Source organism: Epinephelus fuscoguttatus, linkage group LG1, assembly GCF_011397635.1.
Source record: "Epinephelus fuscoguttatus linkage group LG1, E.fuscoguttatus.final_Chr_v1".
In the NCBI taxonomy this organism is placed as follows: Eukaryota; Metazoa; Chordata; class Actinopteri; order Perciformes; family Serranidae; genus Epinephelus; species Epinephelus fuscoguttatus.
The window spans coordinates 46,264,556-46,285,522 of NC_064752.1; the positions used below are offsets into that span (position 1 = coordinate 46,264,556).

Below are 20,967 nucleotides of genomic sequence, written 5' to 3' on the forward strand. Positions count from 1 at the left end.
AGGGAAATGGTTTCAGCTTACAGAAACTGACAGGAGGTCTGCGTCACCGCGACGCTGAGCGTGAGGGTGGGCGAGTTCAACTTTCTGTCAACCCCCATTTTCACAGGTAACTTAGCCTGTCCCCCTGCGGCAGGAAATAATGGATTAATCCTGGGAAGCTGTTGATGTAGCACTTTTCACCTCATGAAAGTAACACGGCGATTATTCAGCTAATGAGAATTTGGTCGGACGATAGCGACTAAATAATAGACTTGTTGATCAGGAGCCTACATCCTTAAAACGAATGTATACTTGGCTTTCTTGTATTGATACAATTGCCATGCAAATTATGCAAAATATGGCAATACTATGTTGTATCAATTTTTCCCCACCTCTGGAGTTTATGATGTAATGCTGTCACAAACGGAGATTTTAACATTCACCTTGTTTTTTAGTTAGATGAAAATGTGTGAGCCACAGTACTGTATCTCCATATGGGGTATTTGTCATGATACAATTATATGGAGAGAAAAGTGACTGCTAAAGTGCCAAGTGCTCTAGCAGTCTGGCACATGGTCATTCAGTCCCTTTTCAATAAATGATGTAGAACCAATTTTATTACTGATCATTTTAGTATCTTTTTCCATTAGTTGTGTTCACTCAACCCAATCTTCAAACAGAACTCTCATTTTCTACATGAAAGTCAGACACCCATCCACCACATGACCTCCACACCATTACTCTTCACCTTACTACATTCAACAAAGGACACAGTGCTTCTTCCATTGGCACAGAATGCAGACACTTTTACTGCAGTATTATCCAACATGAATGAAACTCTCAGGAACACTGTACTGGGTTTTTAAGCTGGTCCTAAAAGATTTTTTTTAATAAGGGCTATCAGTTTTGCTTAATTTTGCTTTCAATAGCCCAACAGTCTACAACCAGTAACTACTTGTTTTTTTGTTTTGTTTTTTTTAAGAAAACGCAATAGGAAATGAAATACAGTGAATTTAGTGCCACATTTCAAAGTGCTAACCATGTAGACTTGGTGAGATTTGAATGTTTTGCAATTTAAATGTTTTGCCTTTTAATTTATTTTACTTTATTTTGGCTTTGCTGGTGTTAACATGGTGTTTATTTGTTAGCCGACATTAGCCTTGGCCACTCTGCAATCCACACAACTGGGGTTTGGGTGGGAGCTGGCTAGTGGCACCGCTAATGCTGTGATTATTGCTGGTAACGCTGTTGAAACAAGCTGGCCACCCTCTGGACCCCTTCCTGTAGCCTAGGCTGACCAAACGTCCTCTTTTGCCCGGACATGTCCACTTTTCACGTCCTGTCCGGGGCGTCCAGGGGATGTTTATAAATTGATGATAATGTCCGGTTTTCCTTGTTTGTGTGTGTGTGTGTGTGTGTGTGTGTGTGTGTGTGTGTGTGTTAGAGTGCGGCACAGGATGCATATTTCTGTCCGAACCCGACAGTCATTCAGTTTTGTTATGTCTGAAACCGAACCGAGCCCGACATTATTTAATTACTAAAGCACTGAGTTTGTGTCACACAGTTGTTATGGTCACAGGCTATTTAACAGGCTGGGCATGCACCGTGGGTGCTCTGCGGAGAGGGAGACCTCCGTGTTTGAGACGGGAGCGGGCGGCGGGAGGTCCAAGGCTTCCTGCGAGGGGAGAGGTAGAAACAAACAGCCAATGTGTGTGTGTGTTCTGTTCAGGTGTTGTCACGTAAATAACAGTGCCCAAGCAATAAACAGGACAGACAACAGGATTTTATTTATTTTTACACTACATTTTCACTGAAAACTGACCGAATCCAACCTGAGCCCGAACACAATTTATACATTTTTGACTCAACCGGCCTGACTCATCGGGTAGGCCTACCGTTGGTACCCGTCGGGCTCGGATCCGGTAGCCACACTCTAGTGTGTGTATGTGTCCCCTGTCTATAGGAGCCTATCTGAATTTCTGTCTTTCAGAGATATTATTTTGTAATATAACTGAATTTTCTATCCATACATATAAACTTTAAATATATTAAAAATATAAGGCATCTTTGAGTAAACTGCGAGTATCATTTAAGTAGGCTATGTCGTGGCCTGCCGAGTGTCCTCTTTTTTGGAAATCAAAATCTGGTCACCCTATTGTAGCCCAGCTGAGTAAATGGCTTTATTTTGAGCTGTAAAACCTCTTTAGCATTGATAATTATGTTAGCACCATTAACCCTGCCAACACTGGTAATGGAGAACAGTGGTAACATAGTTAACACAGCGAAAGAGGGTTTGCGGCTCTAAATTGAACCACTTACGTACTTACCAGGGTGATGGGGTGAGACTGTAGGGTGGGCAAAATGTTTCCACAGCAACGTTGTTGGGTCAGGTAGGCATTTCTAGTGGTAATAAACAAATGAACAACTCCCACCAAACCTGGTTGGTGCCCAGTGCAGTAAACTAAGGAGTAGAAAAAAACAACCTATAGACCGAAACGCGCAACCCTTCAAAAATATTCTCAGCTGTTAACCATTGACAACCCCTAACTGAAGCCTTTGCAGATATCTCTAAAGCTGCAGTTCATCAAAGGAACACTAGATGCTGGCTCTAAAACTATTCCTGTATGGAAATAAATGAGAATACCATATATAGATAATGCTACAGTCACATTTTGGCAAGTCATCACTTTGGGAAGTTTTTCACCATCAAGCTATTTTCATTTAGCCACCTCCATTAACATAAAGTGCTCACACTGCTCAGTTTGTCTTTGGTGACTTAACAGTAATCATCAGCACTGGATGCTGCTTCTTTTTATCAACTCTTGCACAACATAATGCATGGCAGCATCACTTCTAGAGAGCTCCTTAACACTAAGCATTAGATTTTAGGAGCCCACATCCTGATTTAGGAGAGTTTCTCTGTCAGAGATAGACAGGGCACTCAGGTAGGATGTCTCAGGCCACTTCACCCTCTCCCTGTGGAAGGAGTTTAAAGAAGGTCAATTATCAGCAACTGAAAATGCAGCTGGCATGTGGACAAAAGGCCAAAACACACAGAAAAATCTGTGTTTTCCAAAATTCCCGTATACATGTGGACTAGGCCTTAGGTCAGTGACGTTTTCCTAACCTGAGACTTTTATCAGCAGGCATTGAAGCAGGATCTTAATGAAGGCCTGAGGGCAGCCTTCTCCACAAGCAAAGAGCTGCTCATTCTCTTCCTGTTATCCCAGGCTGTATTTCTGCCTCCTATCAGACACAGATAGAGAAAACTGCCAGTGTGTGCACCGGGAGGACAGCAAATCAGGCTTAGTCTGAGCCAGGCTTACACCGACCCCACAGGGACGGCCACAGAGCTTCAGTCTGCTATCAGAAGTAAATATTCAGAGTCATAAATGAAATCATGAAATTTTGTCTTGAGAGAAGGATCAGTCAGAAAAAGTTACTCTGCCATTGTACCTGTAAAGATTGTATTAGACATGTTCAGACTTTGCCTGAAAATATTGGCACCCTCTTCAGCTGAGAACCTGATCACCAAACAACACAATTTGTTCGCAAGAATCAATACAAGTAAGTAAAGTAAATAAAAGTAGAGGCTACTTTAATACGGTCTTCATTTGAATAAAACAAATTTACAGCAATGTGACAAGCTTTGTGAAGCTCTAATGCTCATTGTAGAGAAAAACAAAATTCTAGACGGATAAACCACTGGACGCATTCACATGTTGAGCTTATGATGGCACTAGATGAAAAGTCTGTGCTTCACCGAAGCTGACAAAGACCACAAATGTCTTCATTAAACAGTAATCCATCTAATAGTTGTTGGGACATTTTAGCCGTAGCCACAGCATTGACCTTGTGATGGGGTAGAAGAAGAGTTTAGGGATCACCAAGGTCTTCAGGATACATCGTCTACTCACCACGATTAGTTTCAAAGCAATCTATCTCATAGTTGCTGAAACATTTCACAGAAAAAAATAAAATGTCACCTTCCTGATAGTGCTTGAGGACCCAATGGAATCACCAGTCATTAGGGTTCATCCTCTGGGTATCATGAACGTCCGTGTGAAATTTCAGGGCAATGTTTCAGATAATTGTTGAGATATTTTTGTCTGGGCCAAAGTGGTGGACCGAATGACTGACTGACCAACGTTGTCATCGTTTCTGCAAACCCCAGATACATGATATTCTTGCATTATTATGTAGCAAATATGCTGAAACTTTGTTTCCTTACATTTCAACAACACTGTGGTTACCTTGTGGTAAGGTTTAGGCACACACAACACTTAATCATGTCTAGGAAACATAATGTGGCTTAAAATACCTGGTTTTCGTGGCACAATCTTGGCTAGAAAACAGCAGTGTCTTGGTAAAAAAACAACCGCTTTTCATGGCACTGTCCTCACTGGAAACAGCGAAGGTGGCTAAAAAGCTGTTGGAAACATGCGATGACTCACTAAAAACAACCATTTTTGTTTGTTGGTCTCCAGTTATGGTCTGAAGCTTGGCAGGCATGTGCCTTGCCATCCACCATCCCCACCCACCTGCAATGACAAAGTCAGCTCATATAAACAATGATATGATATGTATGACACATGCAAATACAAATGTATTCATGGTTGTCAGAAACCTGCTTCTTCTGGCAACTGGACTGCATGCATGTTGCGAAAAACAGTCACATGAATTGTTTATACAGTGGTCAATGGTATAGTTTAGTGAGCAAATAGTGTGACCGAAAGGGATGTAATGTTTTGCTGGTGTAAATGTGTCTCTCCAACATCACTGCCAGTTCATGTTAATAGCCGTATGCAACATCCCACACTTCAGCCTGCAGACCCACAATGGTGACATGTCAGTACACAGTGAGCAGCTGACTGTCACACTTTAACTTCAGCAAAATATTAAATGTGCTGGGATCAGTACTGAGCTGATTCTACTCTGTGATGCATCTGGGGTCATTTGGAGTTACACGATACACTACTCTCCTCTTACTTAACTCATGGTCTAACTCTGTTATCCATCCATCAGTCCCACTTTTAGTCATCCTCTTGTGCACTCTTTTCTTTCAGTCTCAAATTTTCCACTTGTATTTTTGATTCCCTTCTTTCTCTTTCATCCCCCTCCTGCTTTATTCTCCCTTCACCATACCCATCCCTTCACTCTCAGCAATGTGTGTGAGAGTTCAGACTGACGGTGATGTGTCTATATGTGTGTGTGTGTGTGTGTGTGTGCGTGTGTGCGTGCGTGCGTGCGTGCGTGTTTGACTCAGTGAAGTCAGTCAGGCCTTGTGATGCATGGAGAATTGTAATCCTACTTTATATTGAGTGAATCAAAGCCTGTAAAGCAGAGTTGTCTCTTGGGAAGGACCATCAGTTCTTGCTGTGAGCAGAAAAGACACACAGTGTGTGTGTGTTATGGTGATACACATGAATAAAGGAGGGGCCCTCAAGGGCCTTTTGGACAGAAAAAACAATAAGAACTCAATCACAGATGTATTTAGTCATTCAGAATAATATGCCCATGATAATTCCTTACATCCTTGATTTCTAATCCACATCTCTTACTAGAAAATCGCTATGGTCACTATCCATGAAAAAACCCCAATAACTCATAGAAATAATATAGTGTTGCACAGAGCCATAATGCAACATTTTAAACATGTTTGAACAGGCTATTAAATCCTTAATTTCTGTGCCATCTTGTAATGTTGACAGTGAAACTGGTTTACTTCCTTTGAATTGGAGGAGTAGATTAGAAGCTACATTGCAAATTAGGTTAAGGATGAAAAATAATTTTGTCAACAAATGCATTCAGCTTATTACTGAAACATGTTAGCATTTGTATTTTGAAACAAAATTATTAAAAAAAGGATACAGTTTGACCGTGTATATTGCTCATTTGGAGCATAGCACCAACAGTTGCAGTTCTTTATAAGACTTTTGGTCAGTGTAGTGACTTAGAATGGAACCCTAATGAGTCAAGAACTCTAGGACTGACCATCTTAGTCAGGCAGTATCTCACAATCTTATCTGGTCTTGATACAGGTTCTGTGGGGTTCTCCGAAGAGCCTTCACCTGTTCGAAACTGTGGACCTAATCTGAAATTATACCTACAAGAAACCAGAGGGCAAAAACTAAGGAGAAAAAAAAGGAAGAAACTTGATCCGAAAATGACCTGGCAAAAATTACAGCAATCCATTTTCATTCCCAGGTCATCAAAAACAGACACTTTGTCATGCCGCCATGGCACCTCATACTGTCGGCTGCCTTAGCCTTTGTATGTGACACACAGCTGTCTTCTGGATGAAATACACTGTAATACCTGGAAAACATGAAACAATTACAATTAAGTTTAGGCAACAAAATTACTTGGTTAGACTTAGAAAAAACATCATGATTTCAGTTGAAATAACTATGAAACATCACGTACCTATGCAAGTTATATAACAATACAACTCTGACAACACTGACACAAACTACCGTCCTGAGATGAAAGTTTGTTTGATCCATCCACCGCAATGCGTAATTTCTCGCTCTTTGTACTACTTCATTTGCTCTCAGCATCAAATAATGCTTTGACACTGGTGTTAGTTAAAAGCCTGGTGCATCTCATAGAGACCCTAAAGGGTACCTTCGGCGTTGGTATCATACTCTGAGGGGGCATGACCTGGGAATAAGAACAGGCTGGTTAGAAGTGGGTTGAAATATCCCCCAGTATATAAATACCTTATCCAAAACGTGGTCAGCCAAACAGACGCTAACGCCAACATGCACAAAAGCAAGATGTGCCACCAATTAACAAGCAACAGTACAATACATATCTTGAGAATCAATGTGAACTATCCAACTTGCCTCAAAAACACAGAGCTTATAAGCTTGGATTCACTGGGATATACTTTGGACCTAGCTCAACTCGAGTCCCAGATTACCAGGACACATTGATCTTTTGACAAATGGACCTTGTAGTAACTTTGTTGAACTATTTTAATGTATCTTACAAAAACCCTTCTAGAAGTATTTTGCAAAAAGAGTTCTGTTATGGTGTAAGCCTGAACCATTTCCATACACTGTAAAGAGATATTCTGGTTAAGAATGAACCTTGAAAATGTGAGATTCCCTGAAAATAGAAAAATGCTCTGACTTGATCAAGATTTGATTTCAGTATGGTGGGGTCATGTGAAAGGAGTTTGTGGTCTTCTCGTTTTTTTGTTTGTTTGTTTTTTTTGTGTTCATATTAATGAATTTGGGAACTCTTGCTTTACAGTTTCACAAAGGTATGATGCTACTGTGTATGGTAGAACATTTTTAAAAGGTTTTTCAACAGCTCTAGTCGTGGCCCTACAGTACAATTGTACAAGATTTTCAGAGTAATGACCTTTTTATAGAGTCCCAAATGGACAGAGAGACTGTTGGGAGAAAGTCTTGTCTTTTCTTTTTTTCGCCTCCAAAGATACACATGCTTCAGTCTTAGTGTAATGAGAAGTTTTCATGAGGTTCACCTATTGGTTTGTGGACTGCTATATTGAAGTCTTGAATCTGGCATTTTTGCCATTGCCATTTTGGATTTTTTAAGCTAAGATGACCATATTTGGATGAGAGGGTGGAGATAAACCTAACGCTACCTGCTAGCTTGGTTACCACATTGCATTTACAGGTATGGTTAACTGTGACAGTGCTAATGCTATTTTTTGCTAGTGAAAAATAGGCTAAAAGAACATTAAAACAAAATGTATTTACCAGAAAATCTCAGTATCTGACTCTTAGAGGATCTGTAAGTACAACCAAAGTACAACAAGACGTTTTTAGGTGACCAAAACATCAACCATACAATTTACTTTTATAAACTTGCCTATACTCTCTGAATCTGGGGTTACAGCGTGATTACATTACCAAACCAGTGTTGTTGTCATGCTGACGTTACAGTTGATGGCACCTACCTGTCATTCAAGCAGCCACACCCTTAATTATGCATAACTTTAAGCCTTAAAAACATTTAAATGGGTGGATCATACAAAAATTCACCCCTGTACAGTTTGAACGAGGAAATTGGCTGTAGACACCAAAACTGTTTTTGTACCAGACATGTTTGTTTCTGCTGTCAATTTGGGCATTTTAACATGAGGGTCTATGTCGATTGTGTTGCTTTTTGAGCCAGCCTCAAAAGGCCACTAGAGGAAATGCAATTTTCGGTTCACATTGTTTTACTTTCCAGCCGTAAAGTTTGCCACTTGGTTACAACCAGAGTTTGACAGTCAGGATTTTCAAACATGGAGTGTACAGTACTTGGAACTGATACTGGGAAGAGTCAATATGTAGAGAAAATGGTGATTTTCATATTTACTTGCTAAAGGGGACCAAGGAATTATTATGATGGATGGAAAGTCAACTTAAAATTACATTCTCAGTTGAATTGAATTCATTTAGCAATCAATGCTTAATGAACTCAGTTCCTCCATAGAGCTATAGGAGCTGTCATGTAAGTAATCTTGTTCTTCCTTTTCCTGCACAGGCCCAGACTGAATGCCTCCTCTTCCTGTGAGATAAAGTGAAGAGGTTCTGATCCTATCTGCACCTGATCTGTTCGTGATTCTGTTGTAATCCATCTGGATTCAGATGATGGAGCACTTGCTATGTCTGCTGGTCCTCAGTTTAGTAGCCCTGAGGGAAGCTGTCGGTAAGTTCCACTTTAAAACACTAATAATGCATGTTCAATGGGGGTTTTCAGACTGATTGCAGAAACAGTGTTGGTGTTAATGATTACATTAGAACTAGGCCTAATTTTAGCCAGTTGAGGAGTTAAAGGGATAGTGCACCCAAAAATGAAAATTCAGCCATTATCTACTCACCCATATGCCGATGAAGGCCCTGGTGAAGTTTTAGAGTCCTCACATCCCTTGCAGAGATCGGCGGGGGGAGCGGCTAGCACACGTAATGGCAGACGGCGCCCCAGACTAACGTCCAAGAGCACAAAATTGAAACAACAAAATATCTCCAACATGCTCATCTGTAGTGATCCAAGTGTGCTGCAGCCCTGACATAAAAAGTTGTTTTGAAAAACGTCATTTGAACTCGGCAAAGCTTGTTGTACATATACACTGTATAAGTTCAAATAAGAGAGATCAAATTTAATTTTTTTTCATACATTTGAACTGTGGTTTAAATTTCTACTAAATGTGACGGTCCTAGTCAGTTGATGCTAAATGGTGTGGTATATATTCTTCAGTTCTTCAACAATTGCTATATTTCCACTGCATGAAAAGGCACAGCTATACTCAACTCGATTTGCTCTTTTTATGCTTCCATGATGGTGCTGGCCATGGCCAGAGGCATTATGATTTTGGGTTGTCTTTCCATCCTATTCTTGTGAATGCAATATCTCAAATTTGGTTGTTCACTTGGACTCAACAATGAGCTGATTAGATCTAGTTTGGTATCCCAAAAATTGTGGATGGTACCTGGTACATTTTTTTTTAGTATCACTGCGGGTCCAAGTACGCTGAGCCAATCATAAAAGGTGGAGTTAATACACTACAGACCACTGATTGGTCAACGGGAGAATCCTCACTAGCGACAACACAGGACATTCTGCACACACCCGCCTATTTTAATGGGGACCACAATTTTTTATTACCTTGAACTCAGATTTTTTTTAAAAAAAATGGCAGCTTGTAGAACTATGCATTACAACATGCTGTACAGTTGTTGCTGATGAGAGAATTCAGTGAGTGCTGTGTTGAAGACTATGTCACGGCACTTTCATGTGGCATTGCTATGGTGATCAGCTGGGAATCCTACCTACACTGAGAGGATACTACCTTCACTGAGGGAATACTATCTGCAGTGGAGAATGAAATACGGGAAAGGACCTGGTACCGAAAGTGAGTCGAGTCGAGTCAAGTAGAGCTGTACCACACAGTGGAAATACATATAATACTAGCAAAATGCTGTTCGTCCAGTTACTGGAGCAATTGTTATTTGCAGGGTCAATTGTGAACCTGCCCACTCAAAGACTTGGAGGCTGAAGGAGAATTTCTGTTGAAAACACAGAGCTTTTTTATTCATTCTTTGAATAATGAAAGAATAATAATAGCACAATCAAAACTCAAAACACTTTTTAACGACTTTTGACCACAAAACAGAATTAGAATTAGTAATAGCTGTGAGCTGAAGTTAAAAATACTCTCTCTCATTTTTCTTTAGCCCCAAAGAGTGCCCCTAAATTCTCAGATGTCCTCCTAGCTCACTGTTATGGTGAATCTCAAAACAGTTCACAGAACTATTGGAAAGTATTAATGGCTGGGAAACATCTTCAAAAATAGTTTAAACAGTTAACTTGCCAAAGTATTTGTGTCTTCGTGTGTGTAAGAGAGTGAGTTTAATATGTGGATGCGGCTCATTTTGGGGCCTTTCGGGTCTGATTAAAATTTCATGATTGTTGTCTTAAGCACTATTCGGACAGGATTAGTTTTACATGGGCACGTGGGGTAATGTCACTACACAACAGGACGTCAGTAATATTAATGGCCGATTCACACGGGATAAGAAAAATCAGTAAAACAACCACAAGTGGGAGGGGTAAATCCATTCACGCACCGCCGTCCCCTCCTGCCATCATGAGCGTATGATAGGACTGTCAAAAGCACCATGAAATTGAGTTCGAATATTTTCGAATTAATTTAGTAAAGTTCAAATAATATTAGAATTTATTATTATTATTATTATTATTGTTATTACTATTACTATTATTATTATTATTTATTTTATTTTATTTTATTTTTTTACAAAAAAACGAAAACACAAAAAATAAGACGCTTATTGCAGACGCAATATGAATTTGACACTCGGATGAAAACAACTGTTCTGACCTCACTGAAGTGCCAGGTATGATCAACTTCTGCCTTGTTATCTGAGCAATGTTTGGATACTTCAGTGCGTAGTTTTCCACCACAAGAGTGGATCCTGGCCGGCTCATAGTGGTGTCTCATTCTGGTAACATTTCATCTCTTCTTCAAAAAAGGGTAGGCAGGGAGGCAGCAGGTGCAACACTCTCCCTGTATGTCTCCGGAACAGGTCACCCATCGCGGACAGTGCAGTGGGTGGTGTTGGCACGGAGGCTCCTCCGTCTGCGCCTCTCCCTCCATCGCTGCGTCCCAGTCTGGCCTGGCTTCTGCGTGAGCCATTAATTATCAAATTTAGGTTAGAACTTATAAAAAAATATATAGGCTATATTCGAATATATTTCTAACTTTGATTTTTTTTGACAGCCCTAACACACATATTTACTGCTGGTCTATTTGCACGGGATTAGTATTACCTGAGGTATTGTCCGGGACCCTTTTACAGAAGGTAAAAGTCGTAGTAATCTTTACTGACATTGTGCGGTAATGATTACTGACATGGCACACTCAGACGGGACTAAAATCTCTGGTAAGTATTACTTTACCCCACGTACGTATGCAAAACTAATCCCCTCCGAATAGGGCTTTCGACAGCAAAGAGAGGGGATGCATTTCTCCAGCAGGCCTTAGTGTTGAATTAATGCACCAGTGTGATGAATGATACAGGTAGATAATGACTGGGTGCAGCCCATGAAAGAGCTCTGTCAGTGAAAACCAGAAAAAATACTGTTGAGATATGAATCAGCTTCATCTGTGCACACTGTTTCATTTGCACTACACAAATTGAAAGTTGGATGCAGGTAATAAACCTCAAAATCAATTTTACCAAAAAACAGCTGCAGCTCTCATTTGGCCTCACAATGTAGATGACATAGTGTCTAACTAAAATAGAAAGCTGGCAAGGAAGTGAGACACTGTTGTCTCAAAGATATGTTAAAATGGGTGTGTGCACTGATAAAGTGATACACTCACTGGGGAAAAAACTATGCTCTGCCCAATTTTTTTTTGCCCTGTGGCAAAAAGCCAGGTGAATATTTGAAGGAAGTTTTTCAAATTTTGGCTTCCTGTTAAAATCAATACTCATTATACCTGACACTGGGCAGGCTGGGGGTGTTTACTGATAAAAACACTAGTGGTATGTTATGGTGAAGGGTTACACTTAAAATACAGCTAAGGATTAGTGGTTAAACATTTCAGTAATCAAAAGAAAAATGACTAACGTACTGATCTGCCTCTGGAGGGCTATTTTATTATTTTCTATCATGTGCAGACAAAATATTCTTTTGAAACTCTCTCTCTCACACACTCACAAACACAGTTACAGATACGCAAAACAATACAAAATACGAAAAGAAAACAAAAGGCAAGACTCAAATTAATTGCACACAAACAGACACAAATTGCTGCTTTCCTCCTTCCCTCCTTCCCCCTCCCTCCCTCATGATTTGCAAGTACGGTACCCTGAATCAGAGCATTTAAGTTTATTTTCAATTTTCAAAAGCTCTCTGGTAGTTGAATGCCTCTGGGACAAGCCCATTTATGGCAACCCTACTAGAATGGGAGCATATCTGCTGCGCAGTGCTGTGCGGCGCAGACACATTGACATTATCACATTATTATCACATTGGATTATGCCTTAAAATTCAATCCAACCTGGCTGGTAAAGTTTTGTATTTTAAGAAAAGATTTTATGAAGGCTGATGGAAAACTATTTTCTTTTTCCTCTAGTTTTACCTACAGTATAAGTACAGCTTCCACCCATTGTTACATGGCTCTGCCCCTCCATAGCATCAAAAGAAAAACAAAATTAAACCTAGTTGATAGGTATCTTACCTATAAGAGTACTTCATATCTTTTAAACTTATTGTGTGTTTTGCATGTAAATTTTTAATCTCTTAAGTAATAGTATCTATGTCAGTTAACTAAATGTACTGTAGTTGAGCACCATATTTTCTTATTGAAATGTAATGAAGTAGAAATATAAAGAATAATAATATGGATATTGCCAAGTAAAATACAAGAATCTCTCAACTGTACATTGGTTCAGTGCTGGAGTAAATGTACTTTCCAACAGGGGTAGGCGTAATGGCACTAAAATAATATGATATTTTAGGGTATTTTTGTGATGACAATATTCTTGACGGTATGACGCATTAGTAAAAAAAATATCTTATTAATAAAGAGCATAGAATTGCAACAAAATACCAAATACAGTTTTACATGTCAACCAAACAGTTCGCCTTAAAATATTCAGTAAAAACTAAAGAATTTTTTTCTCTCATTTCTTTAGTTTGTAAACAACACTCAGAGTGAGATTCAGATTCTGTATACAATATTAATAGTACAACAAAATAAAATGTACCACAAATTACACATTTAAACAGCTCCAAAATACAAAAGATGTACCCTGGGATCTACAATTCAACAGGCGATTTCCTCCTTTCAGCAAAATCCTAAATGATTGAGCTGTTTTGTTTTTTTTTTCCACCTGGACCTTTATGCTCTGCCATTTTGCCTCTAATCATCAAGCTGTAACCTGTGACAGGCTGTTATGCCATCATAACTATCACACATTCACATCTGTGTAGTGTTTTGTCAAGCCACAAGCATCACATAGGTTTGCATTACCAAAGGTTTATGACAAAGTCACCTGATGACCCAGACTCCCGTGTGCGCACGCCAATAGAGGAGAGGGAGAGATGCTGTGCTGCTGCCAGAGGAGCTGCTGAATGAATTCTCTCTGAGCGGCAAGTTGCTGAAAGAGTCTGAGAATCCAGGGCTGTTCATTAAACATGGAGGATGCCCAGGCCTAACGACGCTACCGTTTATTCCACACTACTGAAGCTGCTCCTCTTTTTGGAACCATTGCGGAGTCTGTAATAATTTCACTTTCAGCCAAGCTCATTGCAGTGCGTAACAGTCAAAATACTGCGAGTATCACAATATGAATTTTTCATATCATATTGAAAATTATACTGGTATTATTGTGTACAATGTGATATGGCACACCCCTACTTTCCACCACTGCCAGAGTTTGTGATGCTGTTTTACAGTAAGTCTGTAATCTTGATACGCTCTTGAGATATTTACATTTAAAACGTATTATCACACAAGTTTGTATGATATCCTACAAATTAGTGCCCCATGAACGATGTTAGGTCTTTAATGTAAAGCTATGAAAGTTATGAAGGTTAGGTTTAGGCAAGTAAAGTTACTGTGGTAAGGTTTAAGAAAAGGAACACGGTGACAATGTACCTTTAAATGACTCAGAGTTCACTTAAAGTTCACATTTATCCAAACAGCAGTCTCTTGGGGAAAGTCCTGTGTTTTTGACCCATCCACCAACCCAATCAGCGTACTTACTGAACTGCTCAGGGCCATTTCCCTCTTTACTTCTGTCAGTGCTATGACTATGTAGGATATATATGAATTTGGGTGCATTACTTTTTGGAGGAAAATGTATGAACAGTGCATGAGAACGGCTTATTCACTTTTTTTGGCCAAATTTTCAGAAATGTGTTCCAAAGCTTGTGTTACATATGGTTGGAATTATATCATTGTAGTATGCTCAGTTAGAAAGCTGAGCTGAGGGCTGTGTTGTCTGCCTGGGACAGATTGGGAAACGGATGTTAGGGATTTATAACAAATACAGATACAGTATTTTGCTCTGTGCTGAAGGGAATTGTTAGAGGACTTTCAGAGTGTAATGACAAAAAGCCCTAGTGGTTAGGAACCTGGCTAGACTGACATCATTACCCTACAATGCACTGGGTCACAATTGTGTACAATAGATAGACAGCTCAGAGCAGTGTGTGGGGAGCATGCACAGTGGTGATGGATGGACCCTCATACCTGGACAACAGATTTACCTTCACTTGTCCCTCCTGTCCTCCACCACCCTTCAGAAGAATTACAGCTAAGGTTTAAAGTCCCTTGTTGCTCAGTCTTGGACAGTCCACGCAGTATTTCTGAGATGCCACTGACGTATATCATTCTTTCAGCCACACTGAATGTGACTCAGGTTTTATGCTTTTCACTTTCACTTTCAAATAAAATTCATGAAATTCACAAGTTTTAACTGCATTATCCTATCTGCACTCATACACATAACCAAGACCAACTACTAGAACTAAACACTGATGTCTTGAATAGGGTTGGGACTCGTTAGGATTTTAACGATTCAGATTCCTTACCGATTCCTACATTATATTCATTATACTTGCTATACAAGTATATAATAAACACAAATGCAATCATACAAATACAAAAACGTTATTCTAACTGTTGCACTGTACAATTAGATGAAAATACACATTTGTGTGTGGTGTGTATTTCAGATTTAGAGCTTGTATCATCTCCCTGAGAATATATAACAACAAAAAGTGATTCTCTGATTTCTACAGTAACACTATTACCTCAAATTAACCACAGCAATGTAATAAAAAATACTTATATGCATTCATGCTTGGGCACTGTTATTTACGTGACAACACCTGAACATAACACACACAGACACACATTGGTTGTTTGTTTCTACCACTCCCCTCACTGGAAGCGGACCTCCAGCCGCCAGCCTCCACCTTGATTAAACACTGAAAATTAAATAAAAGAGGGAGACAGGTGTCTCCTATTTTATCTTATTTTATGAGATTTCTCCCTCTCCCCTCGCTGGAAGAGTAGGACCTGCCGCCGCCCGCTCCCGTCTCAAACACGAAGGTCTCCCTCTCCGGAGCGCCCACGGCGCATGCCCAGCCTGTTAAATAGCCTGTAACCATGACAACTGTGTGACACAAACTCAGTGCTTTAGTGATTAGATAATGTCGGGCTCGGTCGGGTTCGGACAGAAATATGCGGGCGTGCTGCACTCTAATGGAAATGCATGTGACAATCTAGGAACCGTTTGCAGGAACTGTTACACCAAATGTGATGGAACCGGTTCCGGAACCGGAACTTTGGACCTGGTTCCAAAAAAGAACCGGATCCGGATCCCAACCCTAGTCTCGAAGCAGGAGCATAGGGATTTGCAGAATATATCTGTCTTCACAGCAATGTAAATATTACTCATTATTTTAAACAATCCACTTACTCTGCTTTTCAAGGTTCAGATCAGACAAAGAAAACATCTCTGTTATGCATTATACATTTCTTGCCATTTGCAGCTGGTGCAGTGTTCATGCTGGACTAAAGTATTGTGTAATGATTAAGCTGTAAGTCTCCCCACTGTGTTGGTGGGCAGTTGTACTCCTGCAGACAATAATGCTCTTTGCATCTGGCTTCAAAGAAAGACTGCAGATTGACTACACTCACAAAAATGTCCCCCACTGGACCTGCCTTTAGAGCCAGTTATCAAATCAGACTACTGCTCATAATATGGGCTTATTCCTCATTGGTGTCATAAAATTTTTCAGAGTGAAGGGGATCTGTTTTATTCACATCTGAAACCAAACTGTCACATTGGTCTGAAGTTCATCCAAGATTATTTTAGCAGTCCTCTGTGATTGTTGACCCATAAATCCATTTGGAACTATCACTATCATTTTGTTTGTCCATCTCTGGCAACCAAAAGACATTTATTTAGATGAAGAAACACCTGAACCATATCAAATAAGTGCTGCTACATTTCAAACGTAACAAGGCATCACTGGTAATCAAGTCATCATCTGTATCACCCGCATTGCCACCTGTGTCTGCTTCACATAAAATGGCACCATCTTGTGGTTCAAATGAAATAAAATAAATATATATCAATCCAGCAAAAAAAACAAACAAAAAAAACAACAAAAACTTCTTTCGTTCAAGCTCATTTAATGGATTTATATAGAAAGAACATTCATATTTGTTTCAGTGATATATGTACTTTATACTGTTGATTTTATACATACTGTACCTTTTTTGTTGACCCATAAATCCATTTGGAACTATCACTATCATTTTGTTTGTCCATCTCTGGCAACCAAAAGACATTTATTTAGATGAAGAAACACCTGAACCATATCAAATAAGTGCTGCTACATTTCAAACGTAACAAGGCATCACTGGTAATCAAGTCATCATCTGTATCACCCGCATTGCCACCTGTGTCTGCTTCACATAAAATGGCACCATCTTGTGGTTCAAATGAAATAAAATAAATATATATCAATCCAACAAACAAAAAAAACAAACAAAAAAAAAAACAACAAAAACTTAAACCTATATGTACTTTATACTGTTGATTTTATACATACTGTACCTTTTTTAAAGGAGATTATCTTTCCCTTTTATTTATAAAAACACAGAGTAACAGGGAACAGCACAAACCCAGGGAAGATTGTCAAATCTTGGTTGTAAAAGTCAGAATTCAGTCAGTCAGTACGTACATCAGTAAAAAACCTTAATAAAAATGGTTAAAACCCAGAAAAGACAAGATGTAAAAGAAAGTGCAGCATATGGTTACTATGGCTAAAAATGCCATCATGATGAAATTTTTTGTGTGTCAGTCAATATCGATAATTATCTAAAATAGTCAAGTCATTATTACTTTCAAGTTTAATGGCTGATTTTAAGATATTTAACTCCCAACTGTGTTTTAAACTATTATTTATTGTCAGGACATGATGAAATTTGTCAAACAGCAGAACACTTTGCAAATCTGTGGTAGATTCAAAACAATTATAACAAAAAAAAAAAAAAACTTTGAAAAAAATTAAACAACAGATAGACAAAGAAATCCTAAATCTGGAGCACTTCATAGGTTTTGTACAGACTGTTTAACACATTATGTTAGTGTTTTAGGTGGCAGTGTAAACAGAATAAATAGACAAAAAAAAATCTTAACTATGGTCAGTATTTTCTGTACATGTTTGCAATGCACAATATGTATTTTTTGCCATTGCCTACTCAAAACAATAACAAAGACAATTTTTTATGACATGAAATCTATCTGACATGACTGATGCAGAAATCATGTTTACATACGTACAAAGAAATCTATAAAAGGATTTTTAACGTTACCATGTGTCATGTCATTCTAATTAAATAGCCTGTTAGTCAGTCACATTAGCTTGCTAACTTACCATTAGCATTAGATGAGACAACCACACATACAGCCACTCTAGCAAACATTATGTGGGAATTTAATTATGGGAGTAGCCCAGTGCTGTTATCTGTGATATTAAAAAAAAAAATCAAAAATAGCTTCATGAGCATGGTGAATGTTGTAATGTTTTAATGTTACCATACCCTTTTGTGGTCGGTCTTCTTCCACTACTACTTCTTTCTCTGGTTAATGGGCTTATGGGAGGTTTGATTATATGGAGGATTTGTTAAACATTTATTATATCTCTATCAAGGAAAATTAAATAGGGATAATAAGTGTCATTGTTTTATCGCCCAGTCCTAATAGTTATAAAATAAAATTGTGCGGGACACAACTGTAGGTCCCTACCATTGAGAAGTTTCTGGCACTGATTAGTGTATTGAAAAAAACTGTTGTTTCCAGGTGGAGACGTGTGTGTATCGGGTCATGACAGCGGGCCAGTGTTTGAAGAACAGCCGAGCAGTTTAATCTACCCAGAGGGCCTAATTGAAGGCAAGGTGACCCTCAGCTGTCAAGCCAGAGCCAGTCCAGCTGCATCCTACAGGTGGGTAACACCAAATAATGAACCTAGCCATTGTGACATCACCCACTGGTTTGTGGACCTTCCCATTGTGCTCAAGTTTGGCATTTTGGCCATTGCCATCTTGGATTTTTGGAGCCCAAATGACCATATTTGGATGAAAGGCTGACGATAACCCTAATGCTACCTGCTAGCTTGGTAAGCACGGTGCATTTACAGCTTTGGATAAGTATGACAGTGCTAATGCTAATGTGGGAGAAAAACAGGCTTGAAACCATTAAACAAAATGTACTTAGCGGAAAAACTGAATATCGGACTCCTTAGAAGTTTACAAGTTAGTACAACCAAACACTAAACAAGAATATTTTAGGGGACCAAAATGTTACATTTAACTTTCATGAACTGAAAACACACTGAAATAGTGACCACCCCTTTGGGTTGTTTTTTAGCCCCAGAGGTTGCCACTTGGAAACACACATACCACAAATGGTTGTTTTATCTTTTCTTATCCTGCTGTTCCATTTTATTTTGTTTTATTTCTTTTTACAGTTTTATCATGAATGCTATGATTATTTGCTTTTATGTAAAACACTTCGTGTTGCATTTTATACATGAATTGTGCTGTATAAAAATATTATTATTATTTTATTATATGATGATGATGATGATTATTATTATTATTATTATTACATTATTGTTAGCATTGTTGTTGTTGTTGTTGTTATTATACTGTGCACAGTATTTACCTAACCTGCAAACATACAATGTTGTATGTATCTTTTTCACAGGCTCACAGCAAAGACAAAAGCTTCACCACAACATCCATTCTCAGCCCCTAACTTTTTGGAACTTTAATAGTTACATTTATTAGCTCCTCTTCTTATTACTTTGCCCTGCTCTTTGTCTTGCAGATGGCTTGTGAATGGCACAGAGGTCCCATTGGGTTTGGACCTGCGCTACACCCTGGTGGCTGGTAGCCTGGTGATCAGTAGCCCTGAGTCTATTCGAGACACAGGCTCCTATCAGTGTCTGGCCATCAACCGTTGTGGCACCATCATCAGCCGAGCAGCTAACCTCAAATTTGGCTGTGAGTGAGAATGACCTTTTCATCCTTTGAGCTGCCTGAGTGGGTCACTGTGGCAGAGATAGAAGGCATTGTGGCAATTCAGAGGACTTGCTTTACACTAAGTCTATGCAAATACAATTGCTGTCCTTGTTATGGACTGTGTGTGACATTATTATTTCCATGACTTTCTGATTTTCTGACGACACCTTTGCATGTTTCTCCAGACCTCCATGACTTCCCACCAGACAGCAGGAGTCCTCAGACAGCATATGAAGGCATAGGAACTTTCCTGGCCTGCCAGCCACCTGTACATTACCCAGGTATCCGCTCTCTTTCAGGGTAACTGGAGAAGCTGCAGATATGATATGACACTGATGTGCTGGATAATTATTTCCATGATAGTTTTCTTTCACTGAGAACCAGCTGTTAGAAAAGCTGAAACAGCCTGCTGCTGACAGGGATAAGGGTCAAAAGGTGGTTCACAGGTCACAGTGTTTGAAATGAACAGAATTATGAACCTTCTTTGGGATAAGGGTGAACATAATATGATGTCGCATTTAAGCGCAAATTTTGACGGAGTCTGCTGACTGCTTGAAATCTGAGCACTGGCAGGATGCCAGTAAGTTCAACCCAGTACATCCCAACTGTTTCATTAATTAATGTGATTTGCACCAATCTGTCTCCTCTCTAGCTCTGTCCTACCGCTGGTTAATCAACGAATTTCCCAACTTCATCAAGACGGACGACGGCCGCTGGTTTGTATCGCAGGTAACAGGGAACTTGTACGTGGCCAAAGCAGAACCAAACGATACCGGAAACTACTTCTGCTTCACCACCATCAATTTGGACATCAGCACCAAGAGCACCTTCAGCAAGGCCAACCAGCTCACTGTGTTGCCTGATGGTATGAAAGCTTTGCAGCTGCATGACTCATCTATTAGCAGCCCGATCTAGCTTTAACACAGAGGTCTGGAGAAACCGTATGCATACTTACTGATGATTAAGTATGAGCAGAGGGCAGAGGGATATCTATCTAGGTTTGGGTGGTATCTATTTTTTTGTATCTTCATACCTCATTGAAATTTCAGTAAGTAAGGTACAGTATACAGTATAGTGTGCAAATTCAAAAGTGTTTAACAGTAGAAAGTGACAGTGAGCAAACCAGGTGCTAGACTTGAATTCAGCCCCCCACCTAAAAAAATCCTCCATTGAGGATGAGGGGGTTTGCGTTTGTGTGTGTTCAGCTTTATGACTCTAACCTTTACAGACTAACACAGTTCTAATTCAAGTAATGCTGCTCCCTGTGCGTCAATGCGTGTTGTGAACCAGCGTATGTAGTCGCATCTTAGTATCTTAATAATGTGCCCTTTAAGTAGGAGGAAGATACTGCACCATTGATTTAAGACCATGGGCGTCAGGGTGGTGTGGTG

General features: G+C 39.5%; 1 protein-coding gene across 1 annotated transcript in view; it reads left to right on the top strand.

Moving 5' to 3' along the window:
* cntn2 (contactin 2) overlaps positions 1-20,967 on the top strand; it is a 103,138-nt gene that overhangs the window by 42,097 nt on the left and 40,074 nt on the right. The window contains exons 2-6 of the mRNA XM_049570821.1: positions 8,485-8,649; positions 18,354-18,495; positions 19,383-19,558; positions 19,762-19,857; positions 20,229-20,441. Coding sequence (XP_049426778.1) covers positions 8,589-8,649; positions 18,354-18,495; positions 19,383-19,558; positions 19,762-19,857; positions 20,229-20,441 — 688 coding nt within the window. The 5' untranslated portion in view covers positions 8,485-8,588. The remainder of the gene's footprint in view (positions 1-8,484; positions 8,650-18,353; positions 18,496-19,382; positions 19,559-19,761; positions 19,858-20,228; positions 20,442-20,967) is intronic.